Source organism: Camelus dromedarius, chromosome 10 (genome assembly GCF_036321535.1).
Source record: "Camelus dromedarius isolate mCamDro1 chromosome 10, mCamDro1.pat, whole genome shotgun sequence".
Classification (NCBI taxonomy): Eukaryota; Metazoa; Chordata; class Mammalia; order Artiodactyla; family Camelidae; genus Camelus; species Camelus dromedarius.
In genome coordinates this window covers 35225798-35243861 of record NC_087445.1, presented here as the reverse complement: position 1 = coordinate 35243861, position 18064 = coordinate 35225798, and the positions used below count along the sequence as shown (strand labels likewise).

At 43.1% G+C, this 18064-nt stretch overlaps 1 protein-coding gene across 1 annotated transcript in view; it reads right to left on the bottom strand.

Moving 5' to 3' along the window:
- Positions 1–433: 433 nt before the first annotated feature.
- Positions 434–18064, bottom strand: part of PGM5 (phosphoglucomutase 5) — a 160223-nt gene continuing 142592 nt past the window's right edge. The window contains exon 11 of the mRNA XM_031449819.2: positions 434–1947. Coding sequence (XP_031305679.1) covers positions 1858–1947 — 90 coding nt within the window. The 3' untranslated portion in view covers positions 434–1857. The remainder of the gene's footprint in view (positions 1948–18064) is intronic.

Here is an 18064-nt window from a genome sequence, read left to right as displayed (position 1 = left end):
TCAGCAACTTGAGAGAAAATATTGAGAGACAACAGGCTTAGCCGTCTCAGCCTAAGGATGCATCTCATCGTGCTGCCCGCCACGGATCTCCACCTTAAAGAGGATGAGAACCAAAGCAGCAAGGCAAGCTGCATCCCACTGCTGATACATTTCACAACTAGTTCCTTAGCCGCTCAGCTCAAAACCACCCTCCTGTTGTTCTGAAATGAAGATACTTATGATGCAAGACTAGATGTCACGATCATTTCTTCTGATGCCCAAAGGCAGTTTTTAGCAGTTTGGCTTCTCTGTTCCATTGATTTACTAAAGCCCCAAGGTCATAATAATGAAAATCAGCCCTTGCAAGGGTTCTGAGTGGCAGACTTATCCGAAGTGACCACTACTGGAGTTTCTCAATGAAAGAAACAATAAGCAAAAACCCACAATTCTCGCATAAGATTGAAATCAGGAATTCCTTTGTTTTATTGGATACTAAAGGACCTAGCAAGTTTCTGGAAGCATAGATAGAAAATGGAAACAAATACCTTGCTGGGAATGTTTCCGGGCTTGCACTAATCTTGACTACAGCCATAACGCATTGCTCAACAGTCAAAGCACACCACATCATCTGTGCAAATGACGTGATAAGTGAGTGTCGTTCCCAAGGAAGCAAAACATATGCAAACAGGTCCCGTGCACCGAGGGTTCTGGCTGAGTTCTGATAGGGCTGCCAGAGCTGCAGTAGCCTTTTTCTGGGTAAAGAAAGCCAGTGGTGACCCTCTGCTTTCTTGTAGAGGACCTCACCACCATCTCCATCTCATCAGGCCCATAACAGTGCTGCCAGTAAGGTTTTCTTCCAGCATCCACTTCATCTTCTCTTTTTACAGCATTTTGCTGTCTCCTTTACAGCCATGGTGAGTAAGATCTGAACTGTGTCCAAACAAGTGCATGAAAACAAGCCCTTACTGGGAGATAAGACAGCAGAGAGAGGAAGTCAGGGAGATGGCACACATGGTGGTATTTTGTCTTCTCAGCAGGAATTAGGATTAACCCATGTGTCCACCCGGGTAATAGAATGGTGGATCGGCCTGAAAATGGTAAGCATTCACTGGCAGAGTCCTGCCAAGAAATGACCTCCCACCTGCATAATGAATGGCTGAATTTGAAGGAACGCAGCCAGCTTAACAGCTAAAATTATTTACGACCGAGACAGAAAAACACCCTTTGCTATGCTTTGTTGAAAGTGTGCCATGGTGATGTGTAGAAAGCTCTAGAAGACGCGTGAAGAGGAGGCACAGGGACTTTGGAGATGGGAAGGAGGGTGAGTGGGCTGCCAGGTGGCTGCTGGGCATGAAGTGGGCTATGAGGAGTTCAACAACTTTTGCCCGTGGGAGACCTGACCTGGGATGAAAAGTTAAATTGTCCCCCTGCTGAGGAAAGTCTTCTTAGGTCTGCCCAGGGGCACCTGGGGCTTAGGGTCAGCTGGCTTCTGGCACTGCATGCTCCTCGGTTATTCCAGAAGCTCCTCTCACTTGGCACCAATGATGCACAGATGCCATGACCAGAGTTCTCAGCCCACTTATTCTCTTCTCAAAAGGGCAGGTTCCCTCGTGTGATCAAACACAAGTGCCAAACGATAGTGCAGCTCTAACACACCAGCGAAGACTCTGTTGCATTTGTTGAAACAGACTAAAACCCAAACAGATTTTTTTTTTCTTTTCCCATCTACTCCCCCATCCCACCCTCCCCCCTCCAAGCAAATCATCATTTGGTGTTTTTCAAAGTCATAAGAGGCACAAACAGGTAGCAAGAAGGCATGAGTGAAGTGTCTCCCGCCGAGCACACTCTTTTGGCCCTGCTGAGTGGTCTTCCCTCCGCTCAGGTGATGACAGTGGGGCCCCTCCGGCCGGTTCGCTCGTGAATCTGGGATATTTTCAGCGCGATGGCAATGAGAGGGCTGAGCACCGCCTGGAAAAGGAGGAAGAAAGTCTGTGAACAACTGGAGTCAGGCACGGGAAGGCCCCAAGGATGGGTTTCTATCAGAAGCATCTGGATTCAGTTCCGATGTGTGGCTCACGGGCGGAGTCTCTCGGGCAGGACACCTGTTCTCAGGGCTGTGGTTTCCTCTTCAGTCAGAGAAGACTGGAATGGGCAGGGTCGGGGTAGGAGAGGGAGAAGATGATCTCCAGAGTCTTCTCTGGCTCCCAGAAACAGCGCTCTAAGATGAGAACTTGGCAGTTAGGGCGTTTTACCAACAGAGCGCTGTGAATCAAGTTCAGAAAACCACCCCCCAACCCCGACTTCCTCGGCCACACTCCCTCCCTAACACGTACCCTTCCCCGGCCCACACATGCACATACACACGTAAACTGCAGGCAAAACGCTCCTTCTCCATCCTAAGACCATGGCCTGAAGGACCTACTCTCTTGAAGTTTCAGAGAAGACAGACTGATCCATGGGCTAGACCTGCAGAAATAACTGCTCGTTTCTTTCCGTCATGTAACACAGTGGCTCAGGGGCAATTCAGTGTCCTCTAGAAGGAGGTGGGGGGGTGGGAGGCCTAAGGAATAGATTCTTGGAAAGGCGAAGAGCAAGAATCACATCTTGTCTTTTAGCTGCTCATCACTTCGCTGGAGTCAGGTACTGTTTTCCAAACTGTGGAGCACATGCTACTCAAGATGATTTGAGGTGGTGCAGGAGATTATTTTAGCTGGTGCGTGAACACGGCACCAAACCACTGTTTTCCATTCTTCTCCCATTCTCCTAATTTCATCAAGGAGAAAAATCTACTTGCTGCCAATCTTCAACACTTTTACCCAGACACAGCATGCCTCGGGGAAGAGTTAGATGGAAGGTAATATCATTGTGTGATTTTATTGAATTCATTTGTATGGTGAATTTTATTTATCAAGGGATATTGTTTTATCTATCAAGGGACTTTATTTATCAAGGGTTACTGTTTTTTCTTCCATGTGGAGCACTGATATAAACTTTCTATAATAAATAAATAGATTCAAATGAAAATAAAGTAAGTCCATTTAAAGGCAAAGACTGATAAAGGGATACTGGGATAAGGGGAAAAAAGATACCATCTTTAGGAAAACAAAACCTGTCTTTTTGGAGGGGAGAGGGAGATTCTGTAACTTGCAACCTTCACCTATTCCTTACAGATAGAGGCAGGAAGGGGACGCATGCATTCTATTCAGACAACAAGAGCCCAAGCAAACACCCAGGGCACCGGAAGCACACATAGTCCAGTGTGTCCTGAGGAGACTGTGGACACAGAGCCGTCCTGAACAATAAGCGAACAAGCCTTGTTTGGAGGGACCTAAACACCGGGGCCAACTGTCAGGATTTAATGCATTAGGCAAGGGGAGATGCTGGAGTTTTTGAGCCAAAAGGTGACACTATCAGGGCTGTGCTTTGGAAAGATGGCTCTAGCAGAAAGCCCAGTAGTTTAATACATTTGTGGCTAAATGTATTGAATTAACTTACTTTCTAAAGATGGCTAGATGAAGCAGCTCAGATGTCATCTTGGAAGCTAGATGAGAGATGAAAATCTAGGGAATTCTGAGAGGGAGCCCTAAAAGTGCCCCAATTTGAATTTTTTTTGTCAGTCTTGTGGAATGGGAGCTGCAAGTCACAATTAATTTAAGGATCAGAATGAATTTTTTTCTTGCCTGAGTGTGTAAATAAATATATGCTGGAATGAATGGTCACACCATGAGGGTGGGAACTTAGTCTAATTTAGGGCTTAGAAAATGCCTGCTATTTAGGAGCTGAATAAATACTGGTGGGATAAAAGAACGTGATATCAGTTTGATGAGAAAAAAATGACGGGGCAGATAGAGACTTCGGTGGCCACTCATGCAGGGCACTCTGGGTGACTGGGAGGGTCAGAAGTACAGAATTTTTCACCGTTATGTTTTTCTTTCGAAATCATAGCTTTGATACACGTGAATCCCAGAGACTTCTCATGTCATCAGTCATGCATCATGGAAAAGAGAGAGGGGAGATTAATTTTCCTCAGGCAACTGAAAAGGCCCTCAGGTTGGAGCATGGGAGGAGGGGTTAAAATCATAAGCCTGCAGGTGTGAGATTCTTGAGAGGGAACTGGACACAGAGCTTGAGAAGCAGGGAGGAGCCTGGGATGGTCTAGTTTCATCCTTTCATGTCACAGACGAGGAAACTGAGCCCTGAGAGGAGACCTGATGGGCCCCGGGTCACATGTCTGTTTGGTGGCTGAGCTGGGATGAGAATATAGTGATTCCTCCTCTATTGCTCTTGCTGTGTGTGACACAGTTCTAAATATGAGACCTGTGAGTGAGAAGGAAAAACAGCAGACAAAATGAGCCTACATGGAGGGATGGGGGGAGAAAAGGAGGATCATCATCCCATTGTACCAAACAAGCCCCATGTCAGACGAGGGGTCGGAAAGGACTGACCAGCCATCCTCACTCACCAGGAGCAGGTTGACAGTGGGGAGAAGAGCATTGGTGGTTTGTTCCAAGATGACTCTTCGTCAATAAAGGAAATAAACTAATAGTGACTATAATCCATTAAAAATATAGCATCTTCCTTCTAATTCCAGTGCTTCTTAGAGTACCTGACATAGCTTTTTTATGCTCAGGAGTAGGAAAGAGCGAGTGCTCATCCTGCAGCAAACCGAGACGGCAATGCACCCATTCAGCAGGACTCACACTGTGGCTCCAGGGTTCCTCCTCCACCTGGAGAGGTGGGTGGATGTCGCTGTCAGCTTGAGTTAATAAGCCTATCTGGCTAACGAGGGAAATGGAACTTGTCTCTACTTAAAATTTTGAAATTTTATCATAGATTTTTCTGCATTGGTTTTGATTTTTTAAAATCTTGCATTACAATATTTATCTTGATCACTGAGCTTTTTTTGGCACCCTGTTAAACTTTGCAACTTGCTAACACCACCCTCATTCTGGCCCTGTGTTAAGTTTTAACCTGTTCATATCCCCTGGAAGAAGAGAGACGTTTTTTCCTTTCATTTTCTTTCCCATCTTCTCTCTTGCTTTATGTTGTTGATGCTTTGATTCATGCTGATGTAAACTAGAGCCATAAAGAGAAACCCCTAACAAATGAACTTCTTACCCTGACTGGTAATAGACAGGAGAGGTGTAAATGATCTGAATGTCACAAGACTCAAAGTAAATAGTTAACTGATTTTTTCTTTTTTTTGGGAGAAGAATAAATCGCTAACTACAAACACAATCATTTATTAAGTGAGGTTTGTTATAAGGCCCACTTTATAAGCGCCCTGCCCAAAGAGGCAAGTGGGGGTGGAAAATTAAGCCAGCTCCTCTCAACAAGCCAGGCATCCTGGCAAGAGGCTGCATCTCCCCAGAGGAAGGCATGCCTTTTGTCTTCTCACCAAGGTGCCCAGCCCCACCATCCTGTGCCTTTCTACAGAGGGAGCCTTTTAAAAATTTGCACGAAGATGCCCTAGAAGCCAGATGCTGCCCTGTTTATAGGAGTCAAAATTTTAGGTAACAAAGATAAGATGACTAGCTATTTAAAACCCATTTGAGAAGCATCTAGAAGAGAAACTGTAACTGAAAACAAAATCAAATCTGTTTCTTTGCTGATAAAAGTTAAGTGAAAATGATAAACACTGCTAACATTTTGCTCTTTATTCCAATACATACAACCACGCTCCTAACTTTAATCCCCGTTTCATGGAATAAATCTACCTGTCTATCTTGTTCCAAAATGGACCTAAAAATAACCAAAATATAGAATATGAAAAATGACTGTAGATAAATCTGAATTCCGAGCCCAACCCCAAGGGAACCCATCTATCTTATGAATATCAGAAAACAGGCCTCTATAAAAGCTCTCTTCTGAGAGAGAGAAAGCCATTCCAAGATATCAGCGGATGAAATACTCCCAAAGAAGTTCAATCAAAGCAAAAATTAAACTAAACCAGGGCTTTGGGAATGCAGTGACGAGCCAAACAGAAACCACACTGACCAGGCAGGCTCGGCATCCTTCTCCACCACCCTCCCCACCTTTGCAGTTGATCTAGGACTTCAGGAAGCGAAAGGCGGCGCTAAGGTTGCAAACCCAAAATAAAGGAGAGAAGTCATGAAGCCAGTGTTCCTGTTTATTCAAATTGGAGCTGCATTTGGTTCCACGCTTGGGAGTATCATGCTGGGTTGGAGAAGGAGAGAAAACAGATGTGCTGGCCAGCCTCTGGGGGGCACAGCTGAAAGGCATTACACAGGATCTTGGTGGCCTTTCATGGTCCTGTCCTGCAAACACAGACCAGCCTGCAGGAGTTCACAGCCTCTGTTTCATAGAAGTGCTCTCCGGTCACTCTTTCCTTCCCCCTTTTCCTCTTTCCTCTCTTCTCCCTTTCTCTGCCCTCCTCACACTCCCCCAACCTCCACCGTCTGCCACCAAAAACATTGCAAAACGATGGGAAATGACTGATTGGTTCAGATCACCACAATTTCTGCCAGCCTCCTCAAATGTCCCTATCGTGTCATCAATGTTTCTTTCCCTTCATTGGTTCTCTCCACAACAGACTTCACATTCCCTGATGTGGAATCCACCTGCCAGTTTAGAGGGGAACTAGAGTTGCCCACCCCCTCTACTGTCACTTGCAAAATCATTAGCAAAAATATAACTGAACTGTATAAGACTGAACGCAGAGGTTAAGAAAAAAAAAAAGAACCATTATCCAGTTCATGTGCGCAAAGGACTCTCCTTGTAGCCATTCGCCTCCTCTTTTCCCCTCTGTTCCCTAGCCACTTCCACAGCCAAGGTCTAGGTTATCAGTCATCCCTGTAATACTTTAAAAAACTGAGTTGGAACAATAAGGTGATTCAGCTTGACTCTCTACGCGTAGATCCTAGAAAGCCTTGCTCCTTAGAGATGGGTTAAAAGCACCAAAAGACGTCTCCCAAAGATTAGTCAGCAGACTGCTACCTGAGGGCGAAGTAAGACTCGCCAGGGGATGCTGCTGTGGGCTTCCGTCATGGAGATGCTGTTTCAGTGAATCTGGGGACCAAGCAGGGGAGGTGTAGCTCTAACAAGCTCCTGTGGTGCTTCTGGTGCATACCCAGGTCTTCAAATCACAATTAGAAAGTGGTGTGCTACCTGCTCTAGAAGCAGTAGCCTAGAACAGTGGTTACAAGCATGGACTCTGAAGACAAAATGCCTATTCTACCCTTTATGAGCTGTGCAAGCTTGGGCAAGCTACTTAACCTTTCTGAACTTTCATTCGCTTTACATGAGATAGGGAGCAGTTACCTACCGAGATGGAGCTAGATTAGGGCATGCAAACTGGAGAACAATGGCCACCAGATCTACTCCATGATCGCTTATTTTTGCTGGCACAAAATTAATATATATATATTTAAAAATATGAATTGAAATCCTTTAGATGGCATGCCAGTCCTAACTAATAACTTCCTACTGTTTTATGCCCTGCTGCTCTATTCACATTGGTGAGTTATCTGCCTGTCATTTGAATTTCTGACCTCAAGGTTTGAGCTTTAAGATGTCCAAAGATCTTACATCCTCCCCACCCTGGAAGAGTACCTGGGTTTAATGACCCAAATGGAACATATATCAGGACTATGGGGTATCCCTGAAGACCAGTGATTCTTAGACATAGGTGGTCATAGGTTTCAAGGTGTACTTCAGGATGGTTAAACCAAGCTTGGAACTCCCTACCTCCTCAAATGCATGGTGTCCACTGGACATTTGAAGTTGGTGTATGTAACAGAATCTGAACACATTCACATTCACATTCATCCAAATTAGCTTACTTTTCTACTTTTCTTCCAAAGGATTAGTTACAAATATTTGGTTCCAAACCCCTCAGAAATGTAGGCTCAGAAAGTCTATTTCAAATAATTGAAATATAATAAGTCTATTTCAAATAATAATTTACGTTCCCTTTCTTTCACGGCACTACGCATCACTGTGGTAGTCCTTGGTGCCACACACCAGTACCTAGAGTTCCTCTCCTCCCTGCAATGGAAGGGTGAGCTTACAGTCCCTCTTATAGTCAGAAAGGGCCCTCTGACAGTTTCCAGTCAGTGGGTTAAGAGCAGGGGAGATACGATCACTTGCAGCCCAAGCTCTTCCTCTCCTTACAGAAACCAGCTGTAGGGGAGCAAAGTTTGCCACTCCAAAATGTCTCTTTAGCATGCTGATTCTTTTGAGCTGAAAACATCAAGTCCTAAAAGACTCAGAAAGAAGTTTTGCCTTCCCCCTAAGTGCCTAAAAAAAAAAAGAGAGAATTAGATAGAGGACCTGTTCCCAGAATAGAGTTATCGCCAGAGATCTCTGCAGAGAATATATGCTGGGTATGATGGTACAGAGTGCATCAGGGAGCAGAGTGCACTCTGAGTCCCATTGTCTGTGCAGGACCCAGCAAATATTTATTTACCAAACATTTGCTTCTCCATCTCCAGGTCAATTGCCTTCCTCCCTTTTGAAGTCCCTGCCCTCAACATCCTCTTTTGTCTTTAGCTGAAGATGGTATTTAAGGTGAAAGGTTCAGCCATTTTGGCGAGTCACTCTGTGCTTCTGGGTCTCTCCCACTGTATACATATTATCAAAATTTTGTTTGGTTTTCTCTTGCTAATCTATCTCATGTCAATTTAATTCCTAGACCAAAGAAGAAACTAGAGAGTAGAAGAAAATTTCCTTCTCCCTGACACTGTGATGTTCCAGATGCCTGTACTGTATACCTGGACACTGAGGAGCGCACCCAGCCCAGGTGTGGTGAATATATAATGGGAATTAGAAGCAAACCTTATTTTCAGTGGTGGTTTTAAGCCAGTGAGATTTTAGGTTGCTGGTTACCATGGTATTGTCTAGCCCAACTGGACTGACTAAAAGATTATTCACTAAAATGAAGTGGGAAACGCCATTTCAAAAACACTTTTCCAAATCAGAAGGTATGAAGAAAAAGAATGTCTTGGAAACCCCATGCTGCTGACTCTTTGTTTGCTTTTAGGCATGGGGCCATCTTTATTATATCGGATATTCTGAAACCAATTAAAAGAATAAGATTGATGTAACAGTTATAAAACATGGCTGCACATTCTTTGGAATTCTTCCCATTAAGAGGTGGGGTCTACTCCCTTTTCCCTTGAAACTTGGCAGGCTTGTTCAACCGATAGAGTTTGGCATTAGTGCTGTTTTATGGCTTTTGAGCCTGGGTCACAGAAGCCCCGTAGCTTCCTCATATTGCCCTGAGCAACCCTACGTGTGAGAAGATGGACTCTCCTGAGCCCAAAAGCTGAAGAGATCTCCAGAGGATTCCAGGTCCCAGCCATTCGAGTCACTCTGTTTTTCTAGTTTTCCTACTGGAGACCCGAGATATCAAGGAGCAGAGGCAAGCCATCCCACTGTGCCACGTCCAAATTCCTGACGACAGGGCCCAGGAGCACACTGAAATCACTGCTGTAGGGGGCTGCTAAGGGTTAAGGCGATTTCTTAAGCAACGGTAGCTGAGCAGTCTAAACCAAACAGTGCTTTAGGCTGATACATGGCTTGACTGTTCATGAGTTGGGGAAAGATGTTAAGGCTTAAGTAAAATGGGAGACCATATAGCATGTTGGTTGAATGTATGAATCCATTTGGCTTGGGCTTAATTCCATCTCCGGCACTTCCTAGGTAAGGTTCTTAATCTCTCTGTACATCATTTTTGAAATTGGGATGCTAATACTAGTTCCTGCTTCCCGGGGTTGTCGTAAACATGAAATGAGACACAGTGTGGCCCTCAGCAGCATCCCCAGGCCTGTCTCTGTGGCTCGGTCACTGAAGGCTGCCAGGAGGCCTCACCCTGTGAACCACACAGCTTGCACATAGGAACATCAGAACGTTCCCACTCTTGCCTAAGCAGTCTTGGAAGCCAAAAATTGTTATGTCTCCTGGCTAGGTGTAGGTCACAGGCAACAGAACTGGCTATGCAACAAGGCAGAGATTGATTTATGGGCTCGTGAAAGTCTTGGGAAAAGGAAATGCCTCCTCTTGCTCTCATCCATAGTTTGTGCTTTGGGTTCTTCAGCGGTTTTTAATGGCAGACACTGAGTACATACTGTGTGCTAAGCACTCTTCCAAATTCAGGTATGGAGTTAATTTTTATCACAGGTTGTTATATCTTTATATAGTCTACAATAGATATATCTATTCCATGATGTAGGTCAGATGATCCCATTTTACAGATAAGAAAACTGAGGCTCAGAGGCATGCATAACTTGCTCAAAGTCACACAATTGGTAAGTGGCAGAGCCTAGCCCAGAACCCAGTCAGTGCCGTGATTTTAACTGCAAAGCTGGGCTGTATCTCACTACCCTAGACTGCCCTTCTACTGAGAGAAAAGTTTTCATTTTCTGAAAATTTAAAATATTTGCCTTCATGCCTTTACTGTAAAAAGTCTCTCTGTCGCAGGTACACTATTTGAAAACTACCTTTTTCAGAACTGTGAAGTACAGCAATCACAGGGAAGTGCATAAAAGTTATGTACTTGAGTTGTATGTAAAGCTGATGCTTGTAATTCTGGAGCCCTAGAGCGTCTGAGTTCCACATGAACTCATCAGATCGTTTCCCTAGTTAGCATGACATAGAGTCAGCACATAGAGCCTGTGTCCAAGATTTTTCTCTAGCAATACTCTTCATGAGATTAAAGGACTTCATTTTGATTCCTATCTGCAGAATTTTTATTATTAATAGACGATTTAGAATTGGATTTCTGTTTCTATTTTGTTACTACTTTCTAACCTAATTGCCCTTGTGATAATACTCTGTATCACTTCATTCCCTAGTATATAATTAATTTTTACATGTGTTCCTTGTGGTATGAAGAGAATTTGTATGTTGATGTTGTTTGGTGTAGTACCTACATATGTCCATTAAACAAGGCATGTTAACTATGTTGTTCAAATATTCTATAGTCTTACTAATTTTTCTATTTCTTTGTTCTAGTAATTGCTGAGAGGGTGTTAAAATATTCCAGAGCTATTGTAGATTTCTCTTTTCTTCTTATATTTTTGTCAATTTCTTACTTTACAAATTTAAAATTGTTAGGTCTTCCTGGGGGAAGGAAATCTTCGATCATTTTGAAGTATCCCTCTTTATAGTTAGCAATACTTTTGACCTTTATCTGAAACTAATAGAGCCAGATTTTTTATTATTTTATACATTGTTTTCCATTTTTTTAAACTTTCAAATTTTCTATATTTTAAGATGTATCTCTTATAATGAGCTTGTACTTGTCTTTTTAAAAAAAATCCAGACTTTGTCTTTTCCCTGGAGCATTTAGTTCATCCACATTTAAAGTAATACAAATATATTTATATTTAAATCTACCATCTTACATGTTTTTTATTTGACAAATCTGTTTTTTCTTTCTTCCCTTGGATTGATTTTTTTATGTTATTCTCTTTTCCTCTCTTAGATTGAAAGTTACATGCTTTTCCTCTTTTTTCTGTGATGGTTACCTAGAAATTACAACATGAATCCTTGATCCATCAGAGTCTCATAATGATCTACACCTTTACTTTCCTCCAAGAGATGCAACAGTCTTAATATATCTTAACTATGATTACTTTCACAGTGCTCAGAGCTATTGTGGTTGTATATTTTAGTTCTTTATAATATTAGTATGATAAATACTTGCAGCACCACAAGACATTACTATTAATGTTTCATACAGCCAGTGTTCGTATAAATCAACACTTTTAACGTTTCTTTGCATTTTATTTCTTGATGCATCTCTGAGGTTCCATGTGGGCTAATTTTCCTTCTAACTGAAAAACATCTTTGAGACTTTCTTTTCGTGTGGGTCTGCTGGTAGCCCATTCTCTCATTTCTTGTTTGTCTAAAAATGTTTTTATTTTGCTTTCATTTCAAAAAGATAGTTTCTAGACTGTCAGTTATTTTATTTCCACCTTTGGATTTTCAGTGTTGCTGTTGAGAAATTAATTGTCAATCAAGCAGCTTTGTCTTTGATTTTTAGATTTAGATTTTTTTTTGCCTTTGTCTTTGATTTTCTGCAGTGTTAGTCTAGACAAAAATTTATTTTTATTTATCTAGAACCAGTGGGCTGATTTCCTTCACTGGTTCTGGGAAATCCTCAGCTATCATCTTTTCAAGTTTTACCTACCCCTCAGTCTCTCTCTCCTCTCCTTTTGAGACTCGAATTAATTCTGTTAGACCTCAGTGTGTCCTACATGTGTCTTACCCTCTATTTTAAATTTTCTATTGATTCTGGTGCACATTGATTTATCTCTTCAGGTGCTTTGTAATTTTTTATTGTTTGCTGGTCATTTTGTATGAAAAAATTACTTATAGAAATACCTTGAGACCTAGGATATTGTTTGCATCTTTCACCTCCTTCTGTGAGACTCCTTAGGGTGCTTTGTAGTTCAAAACCATGGATTTATAACCCCTGGGTTACAGTCTGTACTCTGCCTTTGGAATGATTCCCTGCGAGTTTACAATTCCCAACATGGGTTACCATACCAAGATCTCTGCCTTTGGTGAATTCTTAGCTCGAGCTATTTTTCCTTCAGCCACATGAATCTGCCACCCAAGTCTGCCCCTTAGCTGCCTCCTTTGGTTAGTCCTTTGGGCAGCAGGGGCAGCTGGAAATAGACCAGGCTCTCCACTGGACCTGACACCTGTCACCCACACCTTATGGAATTCACCAAAAGCAGCTGTTCCTAGCACTTCTCCTGGCTAGGCAGACGCCCCAGGACACAAAGAGCTCTGGCTCATTTTCTTACACTCCAGCCACCTTCCTATTTGTGTTGCTATCTTATTAGGTCATTGGTCATTGATGCCTCTCAAAAGACGCCTTTATAGATTTCTTTCAGTCTTTTTCTTTTCAGAGGAGGGTTAGTCTGAATCACCTCGCCCACCCACAGCAGAAGCTCTTCACACAGGGGTTGGTTTTGTTTTGGTAATTATTTTCCTGCCAATATTTAAAAATCAGATTTCACATGAAAAATCTAGATTTCTGAAAATTCAGAAGATGTGGCAACTTGGGCTCATATATTAATAATAATTAATAACTGGAGAGAGCTGAGTGTCACCAGAGTTCCCACCGTCTTAAACTAGCCCCAGTCCCGGATCTGCTGCCTGTCTTGGTGGGCATCTGAACTTGCTACCATTGAACAAGCAATGATGGAGCAGAAGCCATGAAATGATTTCAATATTAATAAGCATACATCTTACCTAAAGAATTATATATCCAGGAATCTAGGACATACTAATTAAAATTTTTTCCTTTTTCTGAAATAGAGATTCTCACTGTGAGGAGCTTTAAGACTGTGAGAGAGGGCTGGCAGATTTGCATGAAGAGCCCAGAACACATTTGGGGAATGAAGGTGCTGAGATCCTCCCTAACCCCTATTCCCTGAGATTCAGACTCAGCATGGACTGAGCCAACCATGACTAAGACACAGGACTGTAATCCACGAACTCTCCTCTCAGCCCAGCCCTCCCCGGGAAATATCAGAACCTGGCAGAGCAGCCACGTAAAGGAAGCCCAGAGAGAGATGCTGAGACCCTAGGTCCACTCTGGCAGGGAGAACTCCTGGCTGAGTGGAGCCCTGAGAATATGGGCTCCTTTCCTCTCCCATCTTGAGGAACTGCCAAGGCCCAGGGGCATCTTCAGTGGCCTAGCCCCGCCATCTCCTTTCAGGCCCACCCCCGAGGAGCCCAGGCTGGGATGGTGATACTGCTTCTCCAGGGGAAAAGTTAACAGCCTCTCTGCATGTCCTACAGCTGCCACCCCCAGCGCACCTGGTGTAACTGGCTACAGTAACACTGTGGCATTCCCTAGCCTCTAGAAGGTACAGCCTTCTAAGAGAGGACCAGCCCTTTGGAAAGGATTTGAGGGCATAAACGGGGGTAGGAAGTCTGACAGGGAGACCAGACTTCCCACTACTCTGGAATTGTGGGGCTCACAGACTGCATCTGAGAATACTCTCAGAGGATGGGCTGGGTGCATCAACGATCTGCCAGACTAAAGATGGGCACCCTGACTAGTCTCATTTATTTTTTCATAGGTGAGTGCACATCCCTGTATTTTTTGATAGCAGATAGCTTGGCACCCTCATTAAGACCATGGGCTCTAGGGTCTGGGTTCAAATACCAGCTGTACTACTTAGAAACAGTAGGTTATTCAACTCCTTGGGGCCAAAGGTCTCCCATTTGTACATCATGAATGGTTGAATACCCATCCCACTGGATGGTGGTGAGAATCAGACAGAACACACACAAACATGGAGCAGTCTCCCTAGCCCAATACAGGTGGGCACGTGATACATGCTAATGAATATTATTATTGTTCTTGTTATTCTTGAAGCAGGAAGCCTAGCTTGCTGGAACAGGAGGGTGGAAATGAGTGGACTAGCATTCTAGCCCCAGCACGCTGACCTTTAGCAGTTAGACAACAACCCCTCTGCCTCCTGCTCCCTTGTCCATAAAATGAATACTGAAGTTCCTATGATCTTATCTGATGGAAGAGCAGATAAAAATAAAATTAAGAATATCACAAGTATTCTCAGCAATTTGAATGAAAGACACCCAAAGCCACTCCAGTCAGAGGGAAGATCTCTCTCTAACAGTGCGATGCTCTGGGCCCCAGGAAATCCCATCTTTCTTTCTGTTTGTGTGCACTGGGGGCCCCCTCTATCCAGCCACAGTGAACACAGTCAAGATTGCAGCTGGACAAGACAAAGCTGAAAAGAGAAGGAACAGAGGTTGCTGCACTCAGAACACATTCCTCCGGGGGTGTACCCCCCTTCTAAAGCAATGCGTTTGCAAGGACTGCCACACGGAGCACGAGGAGCAGAATTAGCATGGGAAGAAAGAGAACTTCTGCTGTGAAGCTGCTTGGACCTTAGCACAGGGCAGTGCCGCAGGCTCGTGAGCACTGGGCTCTGGAATGACAGAAGTCAGCCCTCTGCTCAAAGCCTCTCCCGTGACATAAGGACTGTGAGTGGAATTTGTGGACAGTGAACATACATTTTATGAGTGCAGTGACTGAAGGTTTCCTCCACTTTTGACAAAGGAAGATGTTCCTCTGTGGACTTTGCCCTTGAGATGCAGTTACCATACCACCATTAAGTACTTTAAGTATGTTATTGACCTTTACCTAGTAACCGAATTGTGCTAGACCCACAATTTTAGCAAGGCTTCCTATCTTGGTAAAATTAAATCAGAACTTTCTTTGTCCCCAGGTTATTCTGAATCTCTTAGTTTGACTAGTACAACTGTGCAAAGAAAACACAGTCTAACACTGCAGAGTTGGTACTGAGGCAGGGTTTCTATGGAGATGCAAAGTGAAATTGATTTTCTTGTTTCTTTTTTTTGTAAAGTTTTCTGAGAAGAAGAAACAGGTCTTCAAAGGTCTTGGGACATTTGTCTGGGTTATTTTCTGCATTTCAGGGGGTAATTTTCCAGAAGGAGGAGGGAAAAGCAGAGGCTAGATCCACACCCCCAAGCCTCTAGTCTACAAATGCTTCCAAGCGGTTTGGCTTTAAAGGGATTTATCTGATCTGGAAGGAAAGCAGAGGTGGAAATAAGGATCCTGAAGGTCGTCACAGCAGGAATGCTCAGACTTGAAAGGACACAGATCCCCTGGGAAGCTTGTTAAACTGAAAAATCTGATTCAGCAGGTCTCTGGTGGGGCCTGAGATTCTGCATCTAAGAAGCAACCAGATGATGCTGATGCTGCTGGTCCAGCGACCACCCCTTGGGCAGCGAGTTGCAAATACTGATAGAAATAGTATAAATTATTTTGCTTTTCAACTGTTCAGCGAATCTTATCCATTACACAGATGGTGAATTCATCATGACTGCAAATTCTGAAATACCCTATGTTAATATAAGTAAGGGTGAGTAGTGGGATTCACCACATAGAAATGCCCATGTGGTCAAAGACAGTATCAGATGTATAGCTGAAAAATCTTAATCAATCATCAAAGTATCTTAGCTTTTGTTGAACACCATGCTGCCCATTCCTGAGATTGTAACTAAAAGGAAACCAAGAACAAGAAACGACAACAGACCTGACTTCCTAAGGGATGTGGGGCTTCCGTGGGGTCACTGAGAAAGCATCTAAAATGCAATGGTACCTTGTTACCAACTCCTGGAAGCCCCATTCACAGCAGAACACAATGCCTAGGCACTCCTGGCTTTGTTCAAGTGCTGACACGGCCCACACTTGCTGCCCATATCTAAGCATTCTCCAGGGCTCTCTCCCATACCTTTCTTTTTTCATCCCGTTTATCCCCGAGTCCTTCCTGAATAGTTTTCCTTTGTCTTCCAGCATAGTTACAATGCTGCTCATCTGAAGTTCATTTGTAAGCAATCACTTTAAATAGAAAAAGAAGGATTCTTTTCTATGAGAAACCAAACCCCTGAAAAAGGAATTCAATTTCATGAAACAAACATGCTTGAAGACATCTTCCTTTCCTGTTTTGCTGCAATCAAAAGCCAGGGAGAATTTTGGAGATTTCCAGAGATATTTGATACTTTTTTCCCAAAACCTTAAAAATTCTCTCTATATAAACACATGTGGATACAAATGTAGTTTTACCTTTTACCAAATGTATCATTCACCTGAAGTCACTTGGATGTATGTGTTCCTGAATGTAATCAGAAATTGTGCGTCATGTTCGAAAAGACCAGGGTCAGCAAACTACAGCTCTTGAGCCAAATCTGGCCCATTGCCTGGTTTTTGTATAGTCTGTGAACTAAGACTGATTTTTACATTTTTAAATGGTTGGAAAAAAATCAGAAGGGTATTTTGTGACATGTGAAAATTATATGAAATTCAAATTTCAATGCCCATAAATAAATTCACTAGTTCGTTTATGTACTGTCTATGGCTGCTTTTGTGCTACAATGGCAGTTGAGAAGCTGCAACATGGACCGTATATCTAGTGTTATGGGCTGAACTGTGTCCCCCTCCAAATTCATACGCCGAAGTCATAACCCCCAGGACCTCAGAATGTGACCTTTGGAGATAAGGTCTTTCCAGAGGTAATCAAGTTAAAATGAGGTCATTGGGGTGGACCCTACTCCAGTGTGGCTGGTTTACTTATAAGAGGGGGAAATTTGGACACAGGCACACATAGAAAGAAGATGATGTAAAGAGATACAGGGAGAAGATGGCTATCTACAAACCAGGGGGAGAGGCCTGGAACAGAGCCTTTCCTCACAACCCTTAGAAGGAACCAACCCTGCCAACACCTGGATCTTGGACTTCTAGTCTCCAGAACTGTGAGACAACACTTTCTGTTGTTGAAGCCATCCAGTCTGTGGTATTGTTCTGTCAGCCCTAGCAAACTCATACAGCCAGTAAGACAAAGTATTTACTAACTGGCCCTTTACAGAGAAAGCTTGCTAACTCCATGGGACTAAATTTTTGCATTTAATACTTTGAAGCCAGTAAGCACACGCTTCACCATCAGCAACAGAGACTCCAGAAATCCTCTTCAGTAAGCCTACCCTTTATTTAACACACACCCTAATCTTTTAATCCTTTCTTTCTGGAAAATGGGTTGGGAAAAAACAACACATTGCCCATTATCTTGGATAAAATAAGACTACTGAACAACCCCAACTCAGCACCTCTTGCTTCAAGCCAGGAGGGCAGCAAATTTGTTCAACCAGCTCCATGGACATAAGGATTCTAAGTGATGGGAGGAGGGAGAAAAGAAAAGGAGAATGGAAACACAGGAAGAGAATCTTACTCAGTTTTGAACCTTTCAGTACAGTATTGTGTCTCTAAAACACCTTGTCACAAGGCCCTGGCATCCTCTTATTAGTCCAAGATCTTTAGAAGCTGCCAGTTCTCTTGGGATATCTCCCACATATCCAGTTGGCTCTCAGAGAATTTAATGGGAGAAGATAAGATAAGACAAGTTAATTCCGTTATAAAACAAATCGCTAATTTGCCTGAGACTGGTCCTCATGCGATCAGAAAACTCATCTACATTGCTATTAATAAAAATAATGGCAAAAATAATAATATTAATGATAACGAACTTTTACTGAGCCTTTTTTATGGGCCAGGCAT